General features: G+C 44.1%; 2 protein-coding genes across 9 annotated transcripts in view; one reads left to right on the top strand and one right to left on the bottom strand.

Moving 5' to 3' along the window:
* The window catches only part of Mtmr1 (myotubularin related protein 1), a 59,740-nt gene extending 46,110 nt beyond the window's left edge, over positions 1-13,630 (top strand). For all 7 annotated transcript variants that reach the window (XM_021153229.2, XM_021153227.2, XM_021153228.2 and 4 more), the window contains 3 exons: positions 5,022-5,135; positions 6,486-6,662; positions 10,840-13,630. In XM_021153229.2, the coding sequence (XP_021008888.1) occupies positions 5,022-5,135; positions 6,486-6,662; positions 10,840-11,004 (456 nt within the window). In that variant the 3' untranslated portion in view covers positions 11,005-13,630. The remainder of the gene's footprint in view (positions 1-5,021; positions 5,136-6,485; positions 6,663-10,839) is intronic.
* Positions 13,631-14,357: 727 nt separating this feature from the next.
* Cd99l2 (CD99 molecule like 2) overlaps positions 14,358-20,032 on the bottom strand; it is a 74,645-nt gene continuing 68,970 nt past the window's right edge. For both annotated transcript variants that reach the window (XM_021153588.2, XM_021153589.2), the window contains 2 exons: positions 18,268-18,333; positions 14,358-17,020 (listed from right to left, as the gene is read on the bottom strand). In XM_021153588.2, coding sequence (XP_021009247.1) covers positions 16,956-17,020; positions 18,268-18,333 — 131 coding nt within the window. In that variant the 3' untranslated portion in view covers positions 14,358-16,955. The remainder of the gene's footprint in view (positions 17,021-18,267; positions 18,334-20,032) is intronic.

Here is a 20,032-nt window from a genome sequence, read left to right as displayed (position 1 = left end):
CCTTGTTTGCTCATGCTGGGTTACTGTTACTAATGGACAAGAACAAGTGTGCTGACTCTGCTGTCCTTCCCATCACAGTATAGACTACTTCCCAGAAGAATGCCCTGGGAACCTGGTAGCCATACCAGCTCTAGACCTACAACACAACTGCTGGCGTTCAAGAGTTAGAGCCCATGGGGCTCCCAAGCCCTCTAGGCACTTCTGATGTTTGAAAGCACAAGCTAAACCAGCCCATCTGAAACTTGAACCAGCATATGAATCCTCTGAGGTTCTTTTTGAAATACAAGAATATGAGTCAGTAGTTTGCAGAGCTGCCTTGTTGATGCTATGGGTTCCCAGGCTGGCAAGGACAGTGGTTCTCAACCTTCCTAGTGCTCCACCTCCAGCACAGTTCCTCATGTGGTGGCCCCCAACCATAACCTTATTTTCACTGCTACTCCCTTCCTGTAAATTTGCTACTTTTGCAGATCATAATGTAAATATTTTTTGGAGTTACAGATTTGCCAAAAGGGTCACATTCCAACCCACAAGTGGTGAACCTCTGGTCCATAGAATAAAGACCTACTTTTAAAAGAGAAACAAGGGGAGATGGTTTGGAATAGACCTTGAAGGCCATGGCTTAGAATAGACTCCTTTAGATTTAGCATCAGAAAGCTGACTGGGGGTTTATGTTAACTGATTTCCATGTCAGAGAGAGTTAACAATAGGCAGTCTGAGAGGAGCACCCCCAAGTGAAAGGTAACAGAAAAGACAAGCTGAGAAGGCCTAGAGGCTGGCTGGAAGTCCTTTTTTTCATTGTACCCTACTAATAACAGAACTGAGTGCTTGTTACATTCTGATCAAGAAAAGAAATCATGAAACACATTTTAGAAAAATTATCTCGAAAATTCAATGCAAACAAATCTGGTAACGTGACATGAACTAGCTCATCTGGTAACGTGACATGAACTAGCTCATCTGGTAACGTGACATGAACTAGCTCATCTGGTAACGTGACATGAACTAGCTCATCTGGTAACGTGACATGAACTAGCTCATCTGGTAACGTGACATGAACTAGCTCATTTTACTCCCATGCTTCTGAGCAAGTGCACTGCATACACATGTGTGTCTTTCTCTTCAAATTCACTTCCACTCCTCATACTGATTAGTACTTTTTTTTTATACCTCTAGTCTGTTATTTTTGTACTGCTTACTGGTTTTTAAGAAAGAAAATAAGGGATTTGGAAGGGATAGTTTAGGGGCCTTTCACAACTCTGATTCTGTTCATTAAACATGTATAAAATTTTCCTTAAAATAACATTAGTACCTGAGAAGAAGAGATTAGTGATAAGTCTTTGCCTGTAAGTTAATAAATTAATTTTATATATAACAAATTAGTAAAATATATATCCATGTAATACAATTTGCTTATTTTTCATTTGCCTACTGCTAAATCAAGTTCAATCAGTATAAAGTCAGAAAAAAAATCTCAAAATACAATGAGCTATTTCATATATAGACAATGCTACTTTGTATAGAGACAAACTGTGACAAAAGAACTAGGAAAAGGGCTTGAAGCAGTCATTAGCATCTTAGAAACATTTTATAGCATCCGTAGTGTTAAGGGACATTACCTTTGATCCTTCTGTCCCTCAAGCAGTACAGAATCGCAGTGTACATTATGATGGGTTTTGAGACTACATGTTAGGTAACTTATATAGTCTGTGAATAAAGACAAGAAAGAAAACTCTAGCTTGTAGAAACTGATCTTCTGTTTTCAATTCCCTGGCACTTCCACTATCCCTGCTAAACTGCCTCCTAAATTACATTTACTATAACAGTGTTCTTTGAGCAATTGTCATCTTGACACAGCTACCGAGTAGGAGCATTTGGAACTTGGGTTTCTAGTTTTCAGGAGTGCTGTGGGCCTTGAACTGAGCCTTTGCCTACTTTGACCTCTCACACCTAGCATCCAGTTGGCCACACTAAAGCTTGTAGTTATTGGTACTAGAGTACACCCACCCAAACTTTGAAATCTAGAATGTAGACTCACAGAATAGGTATAAATATTCAGTGTCTCATTCTTCTCAGGCTAATGTCCTACTTATTAGCCTGACAATAGTTAAGCAAATGTCAGCGATCCTGGTTGTCACACAGATGTCAAGATTAGACATGAGAGCATGTAAGCATCTTTCTGACTAGATAAAAGTATTTGCTTTAGCAGTGCCCGGGATTGAATCTGGAACCTTGCATATTTTAGGCAAGTGTTTCAAAACTGAACTACATGCTCCCTGCCCAAGAATCAGTCTTTAGTGTAAACTGACTTGTACTTCTGTTTATTTGCTTTTGTTCCAGTTTCCTTTGCTTCATTTAGCAGAGTGTATCTCAGGGTTTTAAATTAGAACTTTAGCACATGGCAGTCACTCCGTACAGGCCTGCTGCTGAGATCATTATTATTTCCAGATGGCTCATGGCTGCTAAATGGCTGTTACTGACTGTAATCTGTTGCCAGTGCTAATAATCTTCATAGACATTCTGAAAAACCACATTATGCATTGCCTAAAACAATTGAGGTGACCATGTGGTTTTTATTCTGTAATCTCTTAATATGATTAATTATAGTAATTAATTTCTTTGTAACATTGATTTTTTTTACTGTTAAACCAGCCTTGCATTCTTATAGAATGAACCAGACTTTATCATGTAATATTATCCTTTATATATATACTGCTAGACTCAGTTTGCTTACAAACTGGTAATAATTTAGAAGTATGAGATCATGGGATTCTATTTGTGGGATAGGTCTTAAGTATGAGTAATCTCTACTATGTATAGAGCTAATCACACATTCTGTTCTTCTTAAATCACTTTTGATAAATCCTGAACCTGGAAAGTCTCTTCCCACTCTGTGGTCTGCAGTATGCCTCCAGGCAGAAAGCAGCTTCAGTAATAGTACTCTCTTCAGAAGTCATAGCAGTTCCATGTTGCCTACTGCCTATTGCTAAGAGGCCTCCTGTAAGAAGGGTAAATCTGGGCTTTGTTCTACCATGTGAGAAACCAGAAGCTACCTGTTTTGGTGTACACAATGAAGAACACAACAAATTTTGTTGGTTCTAGTTGTTTCTTTTTTAAAAAAAAAATTTCTTTTAATTTATTCACTTTACATCCCAATTGCAGCACACCCTCTCCTCCCAGTCCTCTGTCCCCTACCATATAGCTCCTCCCTATCCCCATTCCCTTCTCTGAGAAGGGGAGCTCACCCTTCACAGTCACAGCATACCCTGGTACATCAAGTCACTGGAAGACGAGGTACATCTTCTTCCACTGAGGCCACAGAAGATAGCCCAGTTAGAGAAACAGGATCCACAGGCAGGCAACAGAGTCAGGAACAGCCCCTGCTCCAGTTGTTGGGGGACCCACATGAAGGCCAAGCTGCACATCTGCTATGTATGTGTGGGGGTGGTATAGGTCCATCTTCTGTATGCTCTTTAGTTGGTGGATCAGTCTCTGGGAGCCACCAAGAGTCCAGGTTAGTTGACTCTGCTGGTCTTCCTGTGGAGCTCCTATCCCCTGTGTCCCTCAATCCTTTCCCCAACTCTTCCACGAGTTTCCCTGGGCTCCATCTAATGTCTGACTGTGGGTCTCTGTTTTGGTCAGTTGCTAGGAGGAGCCTCTTGGAGGACAGTTATGCTAGGTTCCTGTCTGCAAGCATAACAGAGTCTCATTAATAGTGTCAAGGATTGGTTCTCTCCCATGGGATGTATCTTGAGTTGCGGTTATTGTTTTCCTCAGTCTCTGCTCTATCTTTGTCTCAGCACATCCTGTGAGCAGGACATATTTTAGGTTGAAGGTTTTGTGGGTGGATTGGTGTCCTTATACCTTCACTAGAAGGCCTACCTGGCTAGAGGATGTGGCCACTTCAGGATGCATATCCCCTACTGCTAGGAGTTTCAGATAGAGTCACCCTCATAGACTCCCTGAGGCTACCCCCACATCCAGGTTTCTGGACAGTTCCTAGAGATGCACTCACCTGCCCGGTGCATTCCATTCTCTCTCCTTCATCTCCTTACATCTGATCCCCCTCCACCCTGCCCTGTTCCCCTCCCAATCCACTTTTCCACCCAGTTCCTTCCCTCCATCTACTTCCAATATCTATTTTATTTCCCCTAATAAGAAAGATTCAAGCATCCTCTCTTTGGCTCTCCTTGTTATTTGTTTTCCTTGATTCAGTGGAGTATAGCATGGTACCTATAATTTATGGCTAATATCAACTTACTAGTGAGTACATACCATGTATGTCCCTTTGGGTCTGGGTTACCTCACTTGGGATGATATTTTCTAGTTCCATCCATTTGTCTGCAAAATTCATGATGTCTTTGTTTTTAATGGCTGAATAGTATTCCATTGTGTAGATGTACTGCATTTTCTTTATCCATTCTTTGGTTGAGAGACATCTCTGTTGTTTCCAGTTTCTGACTATTATGAGTGAAGCTGCTATATATCCTTATTACACGTTGTGGTATGGTAGGGCATATTTTGAGTATATGCCCAGGAGTGGTATACCTGGGTCTTGAGGTAGAACTATTCCCAGTTTTCTGAGAAACCACCAGAGTGATTGTACCAGTTTGCAATCCCACCAGCAATGGAAAAATGTTCCTCTTGCTCCGTATCCTCACCAGAATGTCCTGTCACTTGAGGTTTGGGTTTTTTTTCTGGTTTTGTTTTTGTTTTATCTTAACCATTCTGATTGCTGTAAGATGGAATCTTAGAGCAGTTTTGATTTGCATTTCCCTGATGACAAAGGACATTGAGGTGTTTCTGGGCCATTATAGATATATATATTTTTTTTAAAAAACCCACCAGAGCTACCAGTTTTGTCTTGAAATTCTCAATTAGTTAAATTTTGCATGGACTGTTTGCTTTTTAATCTGACCACATTCCATATTGTAGTCCATCTCTTACATACACAAGTAAGTGACATAACTTTGTTTTAGTAATTAAACTTCATGACTAAACTTTATTTTTCCTCTTCCTTTAAGTTCCCTTCAGCATTTGAGTTTAATGAATTATTCTTGATTACAATTTTGGATCACCTCTATAGTTGTCTTTTCGGAACCTTTTTGTGCAACTGTGAACAACAGCGAATCAAAGAGGTAAGTGTCTCTGCCTCCCTACTGCTCAGGCACCTTTCCTAGTAAACTCAGTCAGAAGAGGCCTGAATAGAGCGAAGACTGCGCTCCTGGCCCTACTGCTGCCTGTAAATGGTACAGGGCAGTGGGAAAGATGCCCTAGACACCTTGCCAGAATTTTAGCAGTCTAAGCATAGCTGTTTAATATAAGCCTCTTACTTGTAGAGTCAGGAACCTAACAAGATCACAGCTTTCCAAGGTGTATGACAAAATTCACACTTCCATACCTCTGTTTGATGAAACTTTATTCACTTTTTTTAAAAGATTTTAATTTATTTTTATTTTCTATGAACAAATATGGTACCTAAGGGAGCTAAAAAAGAACACCATATCTCCTAGAGCTGGGATTCTAGAAAGGATGAGCCACCATGTAGATCCAGGGAATCACACTCCAGTCTTCTGTAAGAGTGGCAAGTGTGTTTAATAGCTGAGCCATTTTTCTAGCCCTCTGCTAACTTTTTAATTTCAAAGGGAGGAAATATAGTAAATATAATGGCATGTGAATTGAATCTCGATAAAGATGTTTAAAGGAAAACAAAATAAACCCACAACAGCAGAATAAAATCCATGAACTGCATCTTTATCAATTTTTGTAAAATAGGGAATACAAAACTAATTAATTCTCCACTTAAATAAATGCTAAATTAACATAGTAAAATTAACTCATCTGAAGTATACAGTTCAGTGCAATCACTGATATTTAATTTCATGAGTATTTTAGCCACCCCTTTGGGAATCTCCATATTACCAGTTACTCCCATTTTCATGGTACCTAGAAATCACCAGTCTGCCTATTCTGGGCATTTCCTATAATGGACTCATATAATAGGTGGATGTTTGTGAGTGGTCTGCTTTACCTAGTGTAACAGTTTCAAGGTTCTTTTTTATGGTTAAGCAATATTTCTTTCTCTCTCTCTCTCTCTCTCTCTCTCTCTCTCTCTCTCTCTCTCTCTCTCTCTCTTTCTCACCACCAACATAAAACTAACAGGAATTAACAGTTATTGGTCATTAATATCCCTCAATATCAATGGACTCAAATCCTCAAAAAGTATATATTTGTTATTGATGAGCCTGCTTATACTGTATAGATACAGTTTCCAGATGTTGCCTAACTTTAGTACTCTTTCCTGGTACAGCACACATATCATCTCCAGCATGAGACTGTGTATAGCTAGAGGGGTGGGGCTTAGTAAATGTGCCTAGATTTTTCAGTGTTTGAATTCAGTTCATTATCTAAAATCTATATTTGTATGAAAAAAATTAATCCTTGAGGCTGTGGAGAACTTAATTCAATGTAATGTTTTTATTTTTTAGGATGTATATACAAATACTATATCTTTATGGTCTTATATCAATAGCCAACTAGATGAATTCTCAAATCCCTTCTTTGTGAATTATGAGAACCATGTGTTATATCCTGTTGCTAGTATGAGTCACTTGGAATTGTGGGTAAATTATTATGTACGGTGGAATCCACGGATGAGACCACAGGTAATTTTTGATTTTCTTGTTTTCATAAGGGTATGCCTTTCTTTCCAAGTGAAGATGGTGTTATAAAATGTATTCATAGTAGATATTGACTTACTGAAGGTATATTGCTGCTAGAAGTCAAGGCTCCATGTTTTGTGTTCCTATTTCAGAAAGTTCCTTCCACATACCAACTCCATACCATTTACTGAGTTAGAGTTTAAACTCTTATATGTCTTTCTTCTACTGGTGAAATGGTAGGAAGTACCTCTTGCTGTGTTTGGTTATCAATCTTCTAAGTTGTTGGGAGATATTTGGCTTGCACAGTACCTCCCTCTGCTAGTATATATATGGAGGTAGTAAAGGCCTGTGAAAAGTGCACCCAAGTTCATTTATAATGTAATAGAAAGAGGGTATGTGATAAGTTGTAAAGCAGATACAGCTTGAAGGAGGAGTAAAATTCTCCCCAAGCTGCTGCATTATTTCACAGTAAAGTAAGATTTTTTTGGGGGGTGGGGGAGAAGGCACAGTGCACAACAGAGACCAGTCAAGCAGGTCTCCTGCCTCCTGGCTGCTGGGTTCAGTGACTGACTTCATTCTGCACATCAAGTACTGCTAGCTAGGGCGCCTTGACCCCATCAGCCAAGCTCTTCCACATAGGGCTAGAGAGGTGACAGGCAGAGTTTAATATTCTGAAGCTTTAAAGAGTGGCCAGCAGGAGCATGTTGCTAGGTCATTCTTTAATAGCACTGATTCCATTAGCCTAGAACATAAACATCTCCTCCTCCTCCTCCTCTTCCTCCTCTATCCCTTTTACCTGGTGTCTTCACAACCTCCACTTGTTTCCTAAGCTGCACTGGCTAGGGTAAAGTTCAAATGTTCCTTCTCCTTTTTATTGGCCAGGATGGAGGTCCAGGCGGTACCATTGCTTTACTAACCCTCCCTCACCTAGAGAGTACTCTCACTCTTAGGCTCAGCTGTGGGCCCCAGCCGGCACGCCCACTGGGGACTGAGTGGCTTCTCAGACACTGCAGGAGTTGCCCTCTGCCCATATTCTGTGCTCAGCATGTTGCAAACTTGAAGTGTGGTGAAGCTAGGTAAAAAGTATCCTCATGGCTATATGGATTCCTTCTGCTAGTCCTTAGTGACACATCTTCACTGTGTACTCCTGGGAATAGGGGGGTGGGAGTAGGAAACAAAGTCATTCATAAAACCTATAGCCTGCAAGAGAGTTTGTCTTTAAATGCAGACAGTTTCCTCTACAGGTAAGCAAAGCAGGTTCAGTATGGTGAGGGCAGTCAGCAGCCATATCATAGCTATTACCCATGAAGAGGAAAAGAGAATGTCAGAACCCAGCACCTCGCTGCCTGCTACATGTCATAGAATGGCCCTGGCCAGGGTCAAATTCCATTCTTATCACTGATTTACCGCCAGATCTAGGACAAGGTCCTGAGCCTCACTGAGCCTTCACAGGGCCATGTAAGCATGATCTGTACCAAGTAGTACCCAGCAAGCACCATGGTGTCGTTCTAGGCAAATGGCAGATAGGGAAGGCAGCATTCCGTGTTGTCCCTATACAGTGCCACACAAAAGGGAAATCTGAGAAAGCTGTCTACAAGCCACAAGTTTTCCCTCTAAATACAGTAACCACATATCAAACAGCTTCTAAGTGTGCTGAGCACACTGTGTTTTGGGAGGCAGGCAGAACCTTGGTGACAGAAACTTCTAGAAGGGCAGGTGGACATTTGTATGACAGGGATGGCTATGTGTACCTCCACTGACAGCATTCCAATGCTGAGAGGGTAGCTGCACTCAAGGCTGTGGTTGGGGAATATGCAGGTAGGTAGTGTAGAGAGAAAATGGTAGGAAAAGAGTGTGGGGAAGAAAGGCAGGCCAGCAGGCCACTGCGGACTTCCATGTCAGCATCCATCAAAGAATGGGTGTGGCATTCTCTTAGTACCTCATACTATGTGTGAGTGCCCTGGGGCAGACATGACTGGCCCTTTTTTTTTGGGGGGGCGGTCGAGACAGGGTTTCTCTGTGTAGCCCTGGCTGTCCTGGAACTCACTTTGTAGACCAGGCTGGCCTCGAACTCAGAAATCCATCTGCCTCTGCCTCTGCCTCTGCCTCTGCCTCTGCCTCTGCCTCCCAAGTGCTGGGATTAAAGGCTTGTGCCACCACTGCCCGGAAGCTGGCTTTTTCCTGCGCATTTTCTTTAACATAACTTAGCCTCAGAGTTTTCTAGACCTTCAGGCATGCCTTTGCATACTTAAAACTGAAATGTGAGAAAATAAACAAAAAGCTCCATGAAGATGTAAGGTGATATCAGTTCCCTAAGCAGCCATGAGTCTCAGACCCTACGTAGTGTTTCGCAGCTCACATATGGGTTACTGATGAAGGCTTGATCGCAAAGTATGTATTACCACCGGCTACTGAGCTGCATGATCCCGTGGGTGTGGCAAATAACAAGAGAACTCCTAAAGGATTACTGGAGCATTTTCCTAGTGCACAGTGGTCTCAAGAGCCAGCCTTTGCTATGTAATTATGGCATTTCTGTCTCTCTTTTCCTGCAGCCTGCCAAATGGAGCATTTTTTTTTTTTTTTTTTGCCTTTCTGTTGTGTTGGAGGCACCTGGCTGCCTTTGCTCCATCTTTCTCCTCCTGTCAGTCTTGTTAGGTCTCTCTCATCCCACTAAGATTGCTAATGAGCAACAACACTCAGGCTTCACTCTAGTTTCATGCGTTTCCTTCTATAGAAGCAGGACCTGGTGATAGGTGGGCTAGAGAGGCAGACTGCGGCTTAGAGGATATTACTATTAGTCCTGAGGAAGTAGCCACTGAGGTGTGTTGTGTGGTGAGCCATACTGGCATCCTGAGGCTTAGGCCAGTCCAATAGCTGCCGTGAATACAATGAATGGGAACAAGGCTCCCCAGACCTGCCCATGTCTCCTTTGTCCCTTCTTTGCTGCTCAGCATTACCCCCAGTCTGAAAATCTATAAGGGAAAATCTGGGTCTTGGATCTCTGGGCTCCTAGTAGGTGCTGAGGAAATCTGCTGTCTTAGAAAGCTGGGTATGATGAACATAAATACTAGGACCTTCCCATCTCTTTGTTGTGCTCCCATACTACCATCAGGGGGTCTAAAAGACAATCAGGGTGAAGCAATGAAGAAGTGCTAAGTGGAAAGCAAAGGGCTGGTCTCTAGGGCACCTGTGCCCTGGCATTGCCCTCTGAGGGCTTTCTGCCAGTTCCTATTCCAGTTGATGAAAACACAGAGCTCTATGGGGAAGAAAGTGCTGACTTAACACAAGTGTTTGCAGTCACTGGAGCTATTTATAAAAACGCACAAGTACAGGGATAATGGAGCAGGGGTCTCATGACCACTACTTAGTCTGGGAAGAAGTTACGTGCATTTCTAACAACTCCAAACCCCGTCTGGCTCGGAATCTGCACATGGCAGCCTTAGTTGGATTATGGCTATACCTGAACCTGTTTGCTCCTTCCTGGGAGCTAAGAGAGTGGAGGGTAAGGGTGACCTGTCTTCCCCAATGCCTTTCCATGCCTACCTTGTCCCTAGGAACTTTACGACAGCCTGGGTAGCTATCAAAAACTCCTAACCTGTGGAAACAAAATGAATCACTTATGTGGGTTAGTTTTACGTTAGCATGACACAGGCTAGAGTTATCTGGGAAGAGGAAAACTCAGTTGAGAAAATGCCTCCATAAAATTGGCTTGTGTCATATTTTTTTGATTGATGACTGATGTGGGAAGGCAGTGTCACCCCTGGGCTGATGGTGCGGGGTACTATAAGTAAGTAGGCTGGCAAGTCATGAGGAGCAAGACAGTGAGCAGCACTCCTCCATGGCCTCTTCCTCAGCTCCTACATCCAGGTTCCTGCTCGGAGTTCCTGCCCTGATCTCCCTCAGTGATTGTGACCTGAGAGTTGTAAGTTGAAATAAGCTCTTTCCACCTTAAGCTGCCTTTGGTCCTGGTGTAATATCACAATAAAAGAAACCCTGACCTTATAAGACAATCTTTGTATACTTGGTGATAGATTGGTCAGCAGTCTATGAGCCTGGGTACATAGGAATCTGGCCAGTGAAAAACCATTAAGCTATGAACCTAAGTACTGAAATGCTGTATTTAGAACAAACAGGACTCCAACAAGAGTAAACTAACACCCTTGTCTCTGTTCACTGCCAGATGCCAATTCATCAGAATCTCAAGGAACTGTTGGCTATCAAGGCTGAGCTGCAGAAGCGTGTGGAGGACTTGCAGCGGGAGATGGCCACACGGACCATCTCATCTTCCTCTGAGAGGGGCTCCTCACCTACCCACTCAGCTACTCCTGTACACACCTCAGTCTGATGAACAAAGCCAGTGCCCCGGGCCATCCGGCTGCTCTACTGTCTTCCAGCAGCTCGGGGACCTGGCCATTGATGTTATGGTTCTAGCTTGTCATCTTAGCTCTTAGGACTCAGCCCAGGGACCATTTGTGGGTGGTGAAAGCTCCTATTATTAACAAGTACTTCTTTTGTGTGAACAGCCTGTGACCCTTTTGCGAGCAGCCTCACCCTGTGAACCACCTGTGTCTTGTACAGGTAGCTTGGGAGAAACTAGATTGAATGCAGTGCGATATTTTAACTTAAGAGAATCTTACACCACTTCTTTCCAAGTTACATCCTTTGTTATGAACAACTCGTTTACTTATAGAACACATCACCAGCCATGTGGCTCCTCACAGCCTTTTGGCACAATTTAAAAACTGTTTTAAATGAAATGTTAGTGTGGCAAATGAACCATTGCCACCTGTTCTACAGTTATCAGTTATCTTCATACAAGAAGTCCTGTACAACTGGTACAATATGTACTGCTATGTACATATAAGGTATTTTTTAAAGAGAAACATGCCTTTATTTTCCTATGTCCTTTTTTATGTTTAGAATAGCCTGAGGAATCATCTGCTAAACTGTGCTGTATGAGAAACTCTTTCCCAATGGAGTCCATGCTGCCTTTTGTGTAGCACATTTGAATTGAGATTCAAGGTGTGTCATCTCAGTGGCAATGTAGTATTGTCCTCAAACTCTGGTACTTGTCTTTTGAGATGGCACAGCCCATTCATTCATTGGTGGTAGCAGCAGGTTCCCTCAGGATGCAGCAAACTATGAATGTTCAGTCCTCTGGCCTTGTCGCAGGTAAACTGAGGGCTCAGGCAGCAACTCTGCATTTGTTGGCCTCCCTCTATGACAGCTCTCTAAAGGAGCAAGTCTTGAAAATTGCTTTGGCATCCTACCACCTGTTAAGACGCCCAGCATCTATGTCAAATCAAGTCGTCTTTCACCTGTTAGACACCTGGACAGCTTGCTTTCATTTACCATGATCTCTTCTCAGTTGATTTACATGGCTGCCTGGCCATACTTTAAGGCAACCAGTGGCTAAAATACTCATGAAATTAAATATCAGTGATTGCACTGAACTGTATACTTCAGATGAGCTAATTTTACTACATTAATTTAGCATTTATTTAAGTGGAGAATTAATTAGTTTTGTATTCCCTATTTTACAAAAATTGATAAAGATGTACTTCATGGATTTTATTCTGCTGTTGTGGGTTTATTTCTATGGGTCTGAAATCATAACATGCTCTTCCTTGCTTTTCCCCTCTTGGAGCCAGCCCTGGCTTGGCAGGCCTCTTTCCACAGTTAACAGCTTTGGGCTCTGATACTCAACCAGTCCTTCTAGGAATGAATCTCCCATCAGCTTCGATGTGTGCAGTGCCAGCATAGCCACCACCACCACCATGTCCATTTCTGTGTGTCACCAGGCCCTTCAGAGTTGGAGATGTGTTTGAGGCTGACCAAGTCAGCCCCTGAGGACAGATGGCTCACATCTTCCTCTTGTCAGTGTCAAACCACTGGATGCTGTGCAGTCCTACACATTAACCTCGGTTTTCAAAAGTGTTCTTAAAAGAGTTTTTACAGCCAAATACATAGAAACTAGATGATTTTTCAACTTACAGAAAACTACCCAACCATAAAATAACCAGAGACATTTATTCAAGGAAGTTTCATAAGTTATGATCAATTCTCCATTTTTATCATCTGGGGGATTTGTTTCTAAACTACAGTTTAAGTGATATTAGCTTTTGATTTGTGTTCATCATAGATATTTGTAGATGTTCATCATCTTATTTGTAGATGGATAAACTGCCATATCTGAGGTAGGAGAAGCTGTGAGTTCAGGGTCAGCTTTGGCTACAGATCAAGTTCCGGGACAGCTGGCCTATATTGTGGAGCCCTGTCTCAAAATCAATACCAAAAAGAAAATAACATGAACTATAATATTTTTTCTTCATATACTTTTTAAAAGTGGGGACATTTACCAATTTTTCCCTAGAAATACTGTGTAATTTCCCAGCAACACTTGAACTATTGAAGACAGAGTGGAGTTGATAATGTTTTGACAGAACCAGAGAAGCCATGGGGACGGCTGCTTGTTGAGGTCAGCCAGCCTGGTACAGATGGCTGGTAAACTGCGGCTCTGGCTCCGGCTCAAGCCATGGCCTCCCAGCTGCCATGCCTGCAGCACCCCTAAAAAATGTCCACTGGATTTTAAAGAAGCACAACAGAGTCTTTCCCTTTGTATGTTTCTAGCACAGAACTGTTTCTAAAACAACTTGAAGTATAGTTTTCTTATCTAAACAATTCTTTCATGTATGTTTTATTTAAGTACTATAATGTAAACCCTTTACGGTTCAGGTTTTTAAACAAGTACAATACTGTCTTTGCCTCATCTGAAGCACTGTATTCCAACATGTAATTAAAATGATAATATGTTTGCTCCCTGGTCTCTGTTGTCTCTGTGTTTTCACCATTTCAGTAGTTTTTCACCCCTGAGGAAAATGAGTACTAAGAAAGTACCATGTGTTAAATGCTTACCCTGTACCTGCCACAGTTAATATTTGTAAAGTGCCCAATAGTAGTTGATTAACTTACTAAGTTGTCAGTAATTTGTTGTGAGTCTTGAGTGGGCTGGAACAGGTAGGTGATCTGATTTTCAAATCTGCAAGTCCCCTTGTTCATAACCTTGAAGAAATGTTGAAGACAGAGAAAGGCCCAGAGTAACAAGAGGCAGTGGGTCTTTCTTATACAAATGTATAAGTCCTTGCTAGCTCTGTGGGACTGTGGACTTTTTCAAGGTTCTAAAAGTTAGTGTGAAATTACACCACCTCCTGTGTATAAGCATTCTTTAAGGGCCTGACATTGCTCATCGTCTTCATGTGAATCAGGGCTGTGTTAGCAAGAAAGCCCGATATTAGGTCTAAGAGGGTTGGACTGTCTCCCAGTATTCCTTCCATAGTAGTGCCCCCACAGTAGAAAGCACACTCATTACTGGATCACTTTTTAGGATTGAGCAGTATATTCTAAAGCTGGTTAGTGGAGCCAGTGCTGATCCTACTAAAGGACTTGATGCTGTGGCAAGAAGGCTCTGCTCCAACCTCCATCTCCTCATCCGAGTATACCAGACATGTCCTGCGGCAGTTCCTGTACTATGGAGGCCCACCAGCAGAAGCCTGGGATCGGGCACTTGGTGGAAGGAATGATGGAAAAAATGCTAACCTGCCCAAGCCACACCTTTAGCTGGGGAGAAGGGGAATGAGGTCAGTACTATATCACAAAGATAGTAGGAAAAGACAGATCACACCAGGACATAAGGAGCTGTTAAGAGTCCACTTTGTTTAATGCAAACACTAGACCATTTACAATTCACACTTGGACACAAGCACGTAAAACGATGTACAGGGATTCTGGCAGTCTCCAACATGTCTTCCTCAGAGAACTGGTACTAACCACAACCCAAGTGGCTGAGGCAGTGGGCCTGCCCTACACCAGGGTAGGAGCCCCTACATCAAGCCACTTGAGAATGTTGAGCATTTCTAAAGTTCTTCCTGTCAAGTTTCACTGATCGAGATCTGATCTTGGCAATTGGCTCTTCTGCTTCATTTGGTTTCTCCCTTCTGTCACCTGGGACTAACCCAAGTTGGCCAACTCAACCTTCAGGGGGGACACAGTTACAGGACCAGTCCCAAGCCTTCTGCAGGCCACAATGCCCCACCAAGTATAAAATGCCAGTGGGAAGGAGGAGCCCGGCCCCTGGGATGAAACTGTATGAACAGGAGGCCGATGGCCCGCCCAGGCCTGTCCAGCCACTTAGCTAGCGCCTGCGGGCTGAGTGATGGGTTTTATGCAGAAGGGCTTTATGCAAAAGGCACCGAGGTAGCTAAGGGAGAGCAAATTAGAGCTCTTTTTCACTGGAACCAGTGCTATTGAGAAAACAGTTTAACAAGAGGGCATTTATTTTACATCATGGCCGTAGGGTTTGAGGGCTTTGCCATCAGACAGGCCTCAGCATAAAGGTAGACAACCCTCCTGAGATTACCCTAGCTACATGTCAACAGACCAGAAATACTAAAATCCTTCCTTTAAGTCACCTATAGCCCAGCACTGGCCAAATGGTGGCACCATCATATCCTGTTGTCCTTGGTGTCGGTAAGGCACAATCCTGACAATGTTGACAGCAATCCGACCAGCAAGTTAAGGGGTTCTAGAAACTGACACATCTTGCAAGTGATGCCTCCTTGGATTATTAACTTCCTGAAGAATAAGGCAGGCTTCCTGAGGCCATGAGCTTTTTTTTTTTTTTCCATCTTAGTGTCATTTTCCCAGTGCTCCAGTTTCCCTATTGGATCCTCAGACCTGGACTGTCTGGGACCAAAGGCCAAGCAAAGGGGGCATCCCATCGCCCACAGGTATACAGTAGGAGTTGGTGTTCAGGCTGCCTGGAAACATGACACCACCAGCAGCCCTCCACCAAGAATAGTCTTTAAACAACAAACACACTCAAGGCATGCATTAGACAGCACAAGAGTTAGGGAGTTTCTTAAGGTGAGTGTTGCCTCTTCCCAGCTCAGCAGAGGTGAAGGAGCCAATTCACAGCTTATGGGATATATGGGGCCAATCATGTCATCCAGAGGAGCTGTAGATCTTGCCTTCACAGTGACACACACTGCTTTCAGAAGTGCCTTTTGACGTGGCAAACTATTAGTTTATATGGGGTGGAAACTAGCTTAGCTTTCACCTGCAGGGTTCACTGTCAAGCTCACTGGAGCCAAAGAAACAATCCAGGAAGCAGGCAGATCCAGCCCAAACTAGGGGTAGCAGTCAGCTCTGGCCCTGGCCCTTGGTTTCCTGTATTTACCACTATGAACATGGTCAGAGCCATTTTCAGAGCAGACATGGAGGACAGCTACACAACTACAAAGGCAGCTAAGCTAGTATCCCTTCCCCTACCTTCCCCTTTTCCCATCCTCTTCTAATAAAACAACAAGCATGCTTCTGGTTTCCACGTTCATTCTCAGGATCTGTAGCTCTTGTTACTTAAATAAGATCATGTACAGGGTAGTGTAAACACCCACCCTGACCTGGGAGAAAGTTCATTTGTAGGTGACTTCCAAGACCTGTTACCAGGCCAGCCGGAGATCCCTACACAATCTGATGGGAATCAAACCGCAAGTCACAGCTCCCACATGCTCCTTATTCCTAATCTTGGGGTAAGACTATTGTGAGACCATGTTTGCACTAAAATCACTGAAGAGCCTTCACCTGGACAAGCTCTCTGGAAGCTGAACAATATGAAACATGAAGTTGGGAAGAACAATCAATTTTTTAAAAGTGCCTAGGTGTTATGTGTGTGTGCGCACACATGTAGGGTGTGTGTGTGTACACATGTATGTGTGTTGCAGCTTGGTGCTGTCTGATTTGTCTTAAAATGGGTTCCATATGCACCAGATGCCCGTTGAGCATGCTCCTCACAGCTCTCAGTGGTCAGCAGCACAACAACCCACTGTAGCATGTAGGTAACGGATTTCATAGTACCTAGAGCCTGCTTAAGCAGAAATGTGCTGCAGTGCTGCCCCAACCATCCTCTGGTCCACCCCCACCTTGGGCATCCTCCTTTTCCCATGCTAAGGCTGAATCCAGCTGTCTCTATCACCCAGAAACTTTCAATGCTGGTGCTAGTAATCTGCTGAATCTGGGTCTCAAGTCTCAGCACCAAGTCTCTTTAGAGGACCCATGGCAGAGCAGTCACCGTAGTCTGCAGGACAGGGCACAGAAACCACACTCATGAACACCTAAGGCTTGTCCAGAAAACTCAATACAATAAGCAGCCAGTGGCATGGGAAGAAACTTGGGGAAAGGATTGGCAAATGAAATCTGGAGCTGGGTCACAAGCGGTGGCTTCCTTCAGATGCACCTGCCTCAAATCCGGGGTGGCTCAGGTGGTGGGGGTTCTGCAGACTGCGTTTCTTGTTTTGAGTATGTCACTAGGAAGAGAAGACATGTGTTAGGAGGGTTTCACCTCTACTCTTCCCAAGTCCTGTTAGAACTTTAGATCTATGCTGTGTGAGCAGTTCAGCACATCCCAGGCCTCCTCACTGTCCTCTGTAGGACTGCCATGGGCCCTGCGTACAAAGTCCAGGGTAGGCCAAGGGAAGCAAAGGCCTGGCAGGCTGCACAAAAGAGCTCTGCCTCCATTCTCTATCACAGAATGGACATGCTTCTGTTGAGACTTCTACATTACTGGATTAAAACAGTCCCAATAGTACATTCCTTGGGTATTCACTCAGTGTTGGTTCCAGTGTTAAAATTGTGACAGACTATCTATCCTCCTTTAGATTCCAAACCTCTACATTTGCATTTAGGATCATTTCCATGCATTTGGACCTGCACTACCAGATAACTTCTATAAGCACTGACCTGGAGACCTCGTTCTCCATTATGGAACAGGTAGAGCCAGAACCTTCCTCAGCACCCAGGCTCCACAGCTGTTGTCCTGTAGCTGTGGTCTCTTCTCATGTCCTTGTCTGAAGGGGAGCAAGCCTACCTCCCTGCCTCTCCATCAGCGTTCCTGGGTCACAGGTATGTCTCCCTCTCATTTGGCCTTACCATATGCAGCCTCTAATTTCTGTTACTCCTTGAACCTCAAAAGTGCTCAATGACCAGAGAGGAGGTAACAGAACATCTAGGTTTTAACTGTCTTCTTGTCTTTGGCCATTTTCTAATAAAAAGCCTAAAGATAGATGTGGACTCACACCTGTAATCCCAGCACTCGGGAGGCAGAAGCAGAGGATCAGGAATCCAAGGGTACCCACAGCTACAATAGTGAGTGGGAGGCCAACCTTGGCTACCTTAGACCCTGTCTAAAACAGACAACAATTAAAAACAGACTACAGGTCTAGAAGCAAAACTTCCCGCAGCCCTGGATGAACAAGCCTAGGATGCAGGTAGGTCTGCTGGCAACGTGCTGAGGGATCTCAGGCTCACATTCAGGTGATTCGATAGTTGAGGCTGAGCAGCAAAAGCTCCCAGAAGTCATCACAATGGCAAAGTGTCCCCATTCTCAACAAACAGTTGATCAGTCACAGGGTACAGGCAGACCTGGATCCCTGAAGGTTTTTATGATGGACATTCCAGAGGCAGATTCTTCTGGGCCACCCTAACTCATTCTATTCAGTGCTGGGGACACTGAATTGAAACCCTTCATCAGGGACAGTGACTGAGAAGTCCTTACCTTGGGGTTCCTCACACACAACAGCTTCCAGGTTCTCCCCCTTCACATAGTCTGCATTGAGGCCCTCTGCAAAGAGCAAGGGCAAAGCTAAAGAAGCACAATGACATGAAGGAGCGCTCCCGACTGAGAGCTGATCACTGTGTCCTCTGTGACATGAAGGAGCCCTCCCGACTGAGAACCGCTCCCTGTGTCCTCTAGGACAGTAAAGGCTGCCAGGATCAGCTCTGGATCACCAGAACATCATCATCTTCATAAAGACTGGCCACTAAGGAGTGCATTGCCCAGGACCTCTGTCACCATCCTTGCAAACAGCATCATGCATCAAAGGCCCAACACCCCATCTGTAAAGAGGACGACTGGGCTCTGGACCATCCATAGGACCACCTGAGTCCCAGAGGCCAGAGAGGTGGAGAGGGAGCCAAGAGCTGAGGGAGTGACTCATGGATGCAGCAGTAGGAAGGGCAGGTGGATGTGCAGGGATCACTCTGGAAATGCCAGTAGATGGCCTTCCCAGGAGCATCTGTACACACAAGGAAGCCAACTGACTTCTCCAGGCTGTAGGATTGACTGTTATCCACATCTGTACTTAGAGGGCCCAGGGTCCACAAACAGCTGTTCTGGTCTAGTGTGTGATCTGAATTCTCCCCACCCCCACCCTCACACTAGTCTCAAATGCTATGCAGCAATTCAATAAGGTATCTCCTTCACTCAGCCAAAGGCCATCAATCAAGGACTCGGAATAGCCCCACACCAATTGTTGCTTAAAAGTCAGTTTTCTGTGTCTTCTGTCTGAATAACCGAGGGCCTCTAGGGAAAATGGGTTCTGATGCTAAGTTATCAATATCAAATCATATTCCTGGCTTTTACCTGACCTGATAGCTGTTGGGCTCAAGGTGAAAGCCAAATGGGCCTGTGAAAATGTAGGTGGTATTCTCCAGCAGGGGGAGTTAACTACCATGCAAAGCCAGCCAGGTGACAGCCCCAGTGCTAATGGGTAGGAGCTGGGAGATGTGCTCTGGGCCTCCAGACTACGGTCCTTATTCCTACTTGGTAAGCAGGAGATAGCCCTTTTCCTTCCATGCTTCTGGGAAGTGTTCACCCATGGATATCTGAGTGTCCCCCTCCCCACTCCTATGGACACCCACAACTCCAGCCATCCTGGACCTGGGAGTTGATGATATAGCATGTGGCACCCTCACAATATATCAGAAAAAGCTCTAAATGATATGGTCACAGGCAAGTTGGTGGATACCAGGGAGAGAGGAGATGTAGCTAGCAGGGAGGGATAATGAGGGGTCCAGGGCCAAAGCACAAGAAACAGGAGTTAATTAAAGCACACTGTTACCTGGACCTTCTGCTGCATCTGAAAGCAAGACAGGAAGCTTAGAAGCCTGGAGTAAGAATTTAGTTCCAGGCAACAAACCTATCGAGTATTTTGTGAGATTCACTGACACTTGGCACTGAGGGCAGGCAGGGAAACCGAGTGTTCCCAAAGTGAAAACCCCTTTGGTAGCAGCAGAGGCTGGAGGCCAAAGAGGTGAGATGGCAGGTCCTCCTAGCAGCCACCTGTCACCTCCTTGGGGTTTTCCATCTGACTTTCTTGACTGCCAATCACTGAAGGCCATAGTTGTCTCTGATCAGCAAGCCAGTCTGACTGTGGAGATTACAAGCAAACACCCCTGCTTCTTATAAAGTTAACCACCCACATGAACACCCTGGGGATCCTTCCTGATTGTGGATCAGCACAGTGCAAGTGGCAGTCACA

The sequence above is a fragment of the Mus caroli genome, unplaced genomic scaffold (assembly GCF_978045245.1).
Source record: "Mus caroli unplaced genomic scaffold, Mus_caroli_1 scaffold_5, whole genome shotgun sequence".
NCBI classification, from domain to species: domain Eukaryota; kingdom Metazoa; phylum Chordata; class Mammalia; order Rodentia; family Muridae; genus Mus; species Mus caroli.
The sequence above is the reverse complement of the archived record's forward strand: the minus strand, read 5'-3'. Positions and strand labels throughout refer to the sequence as shown.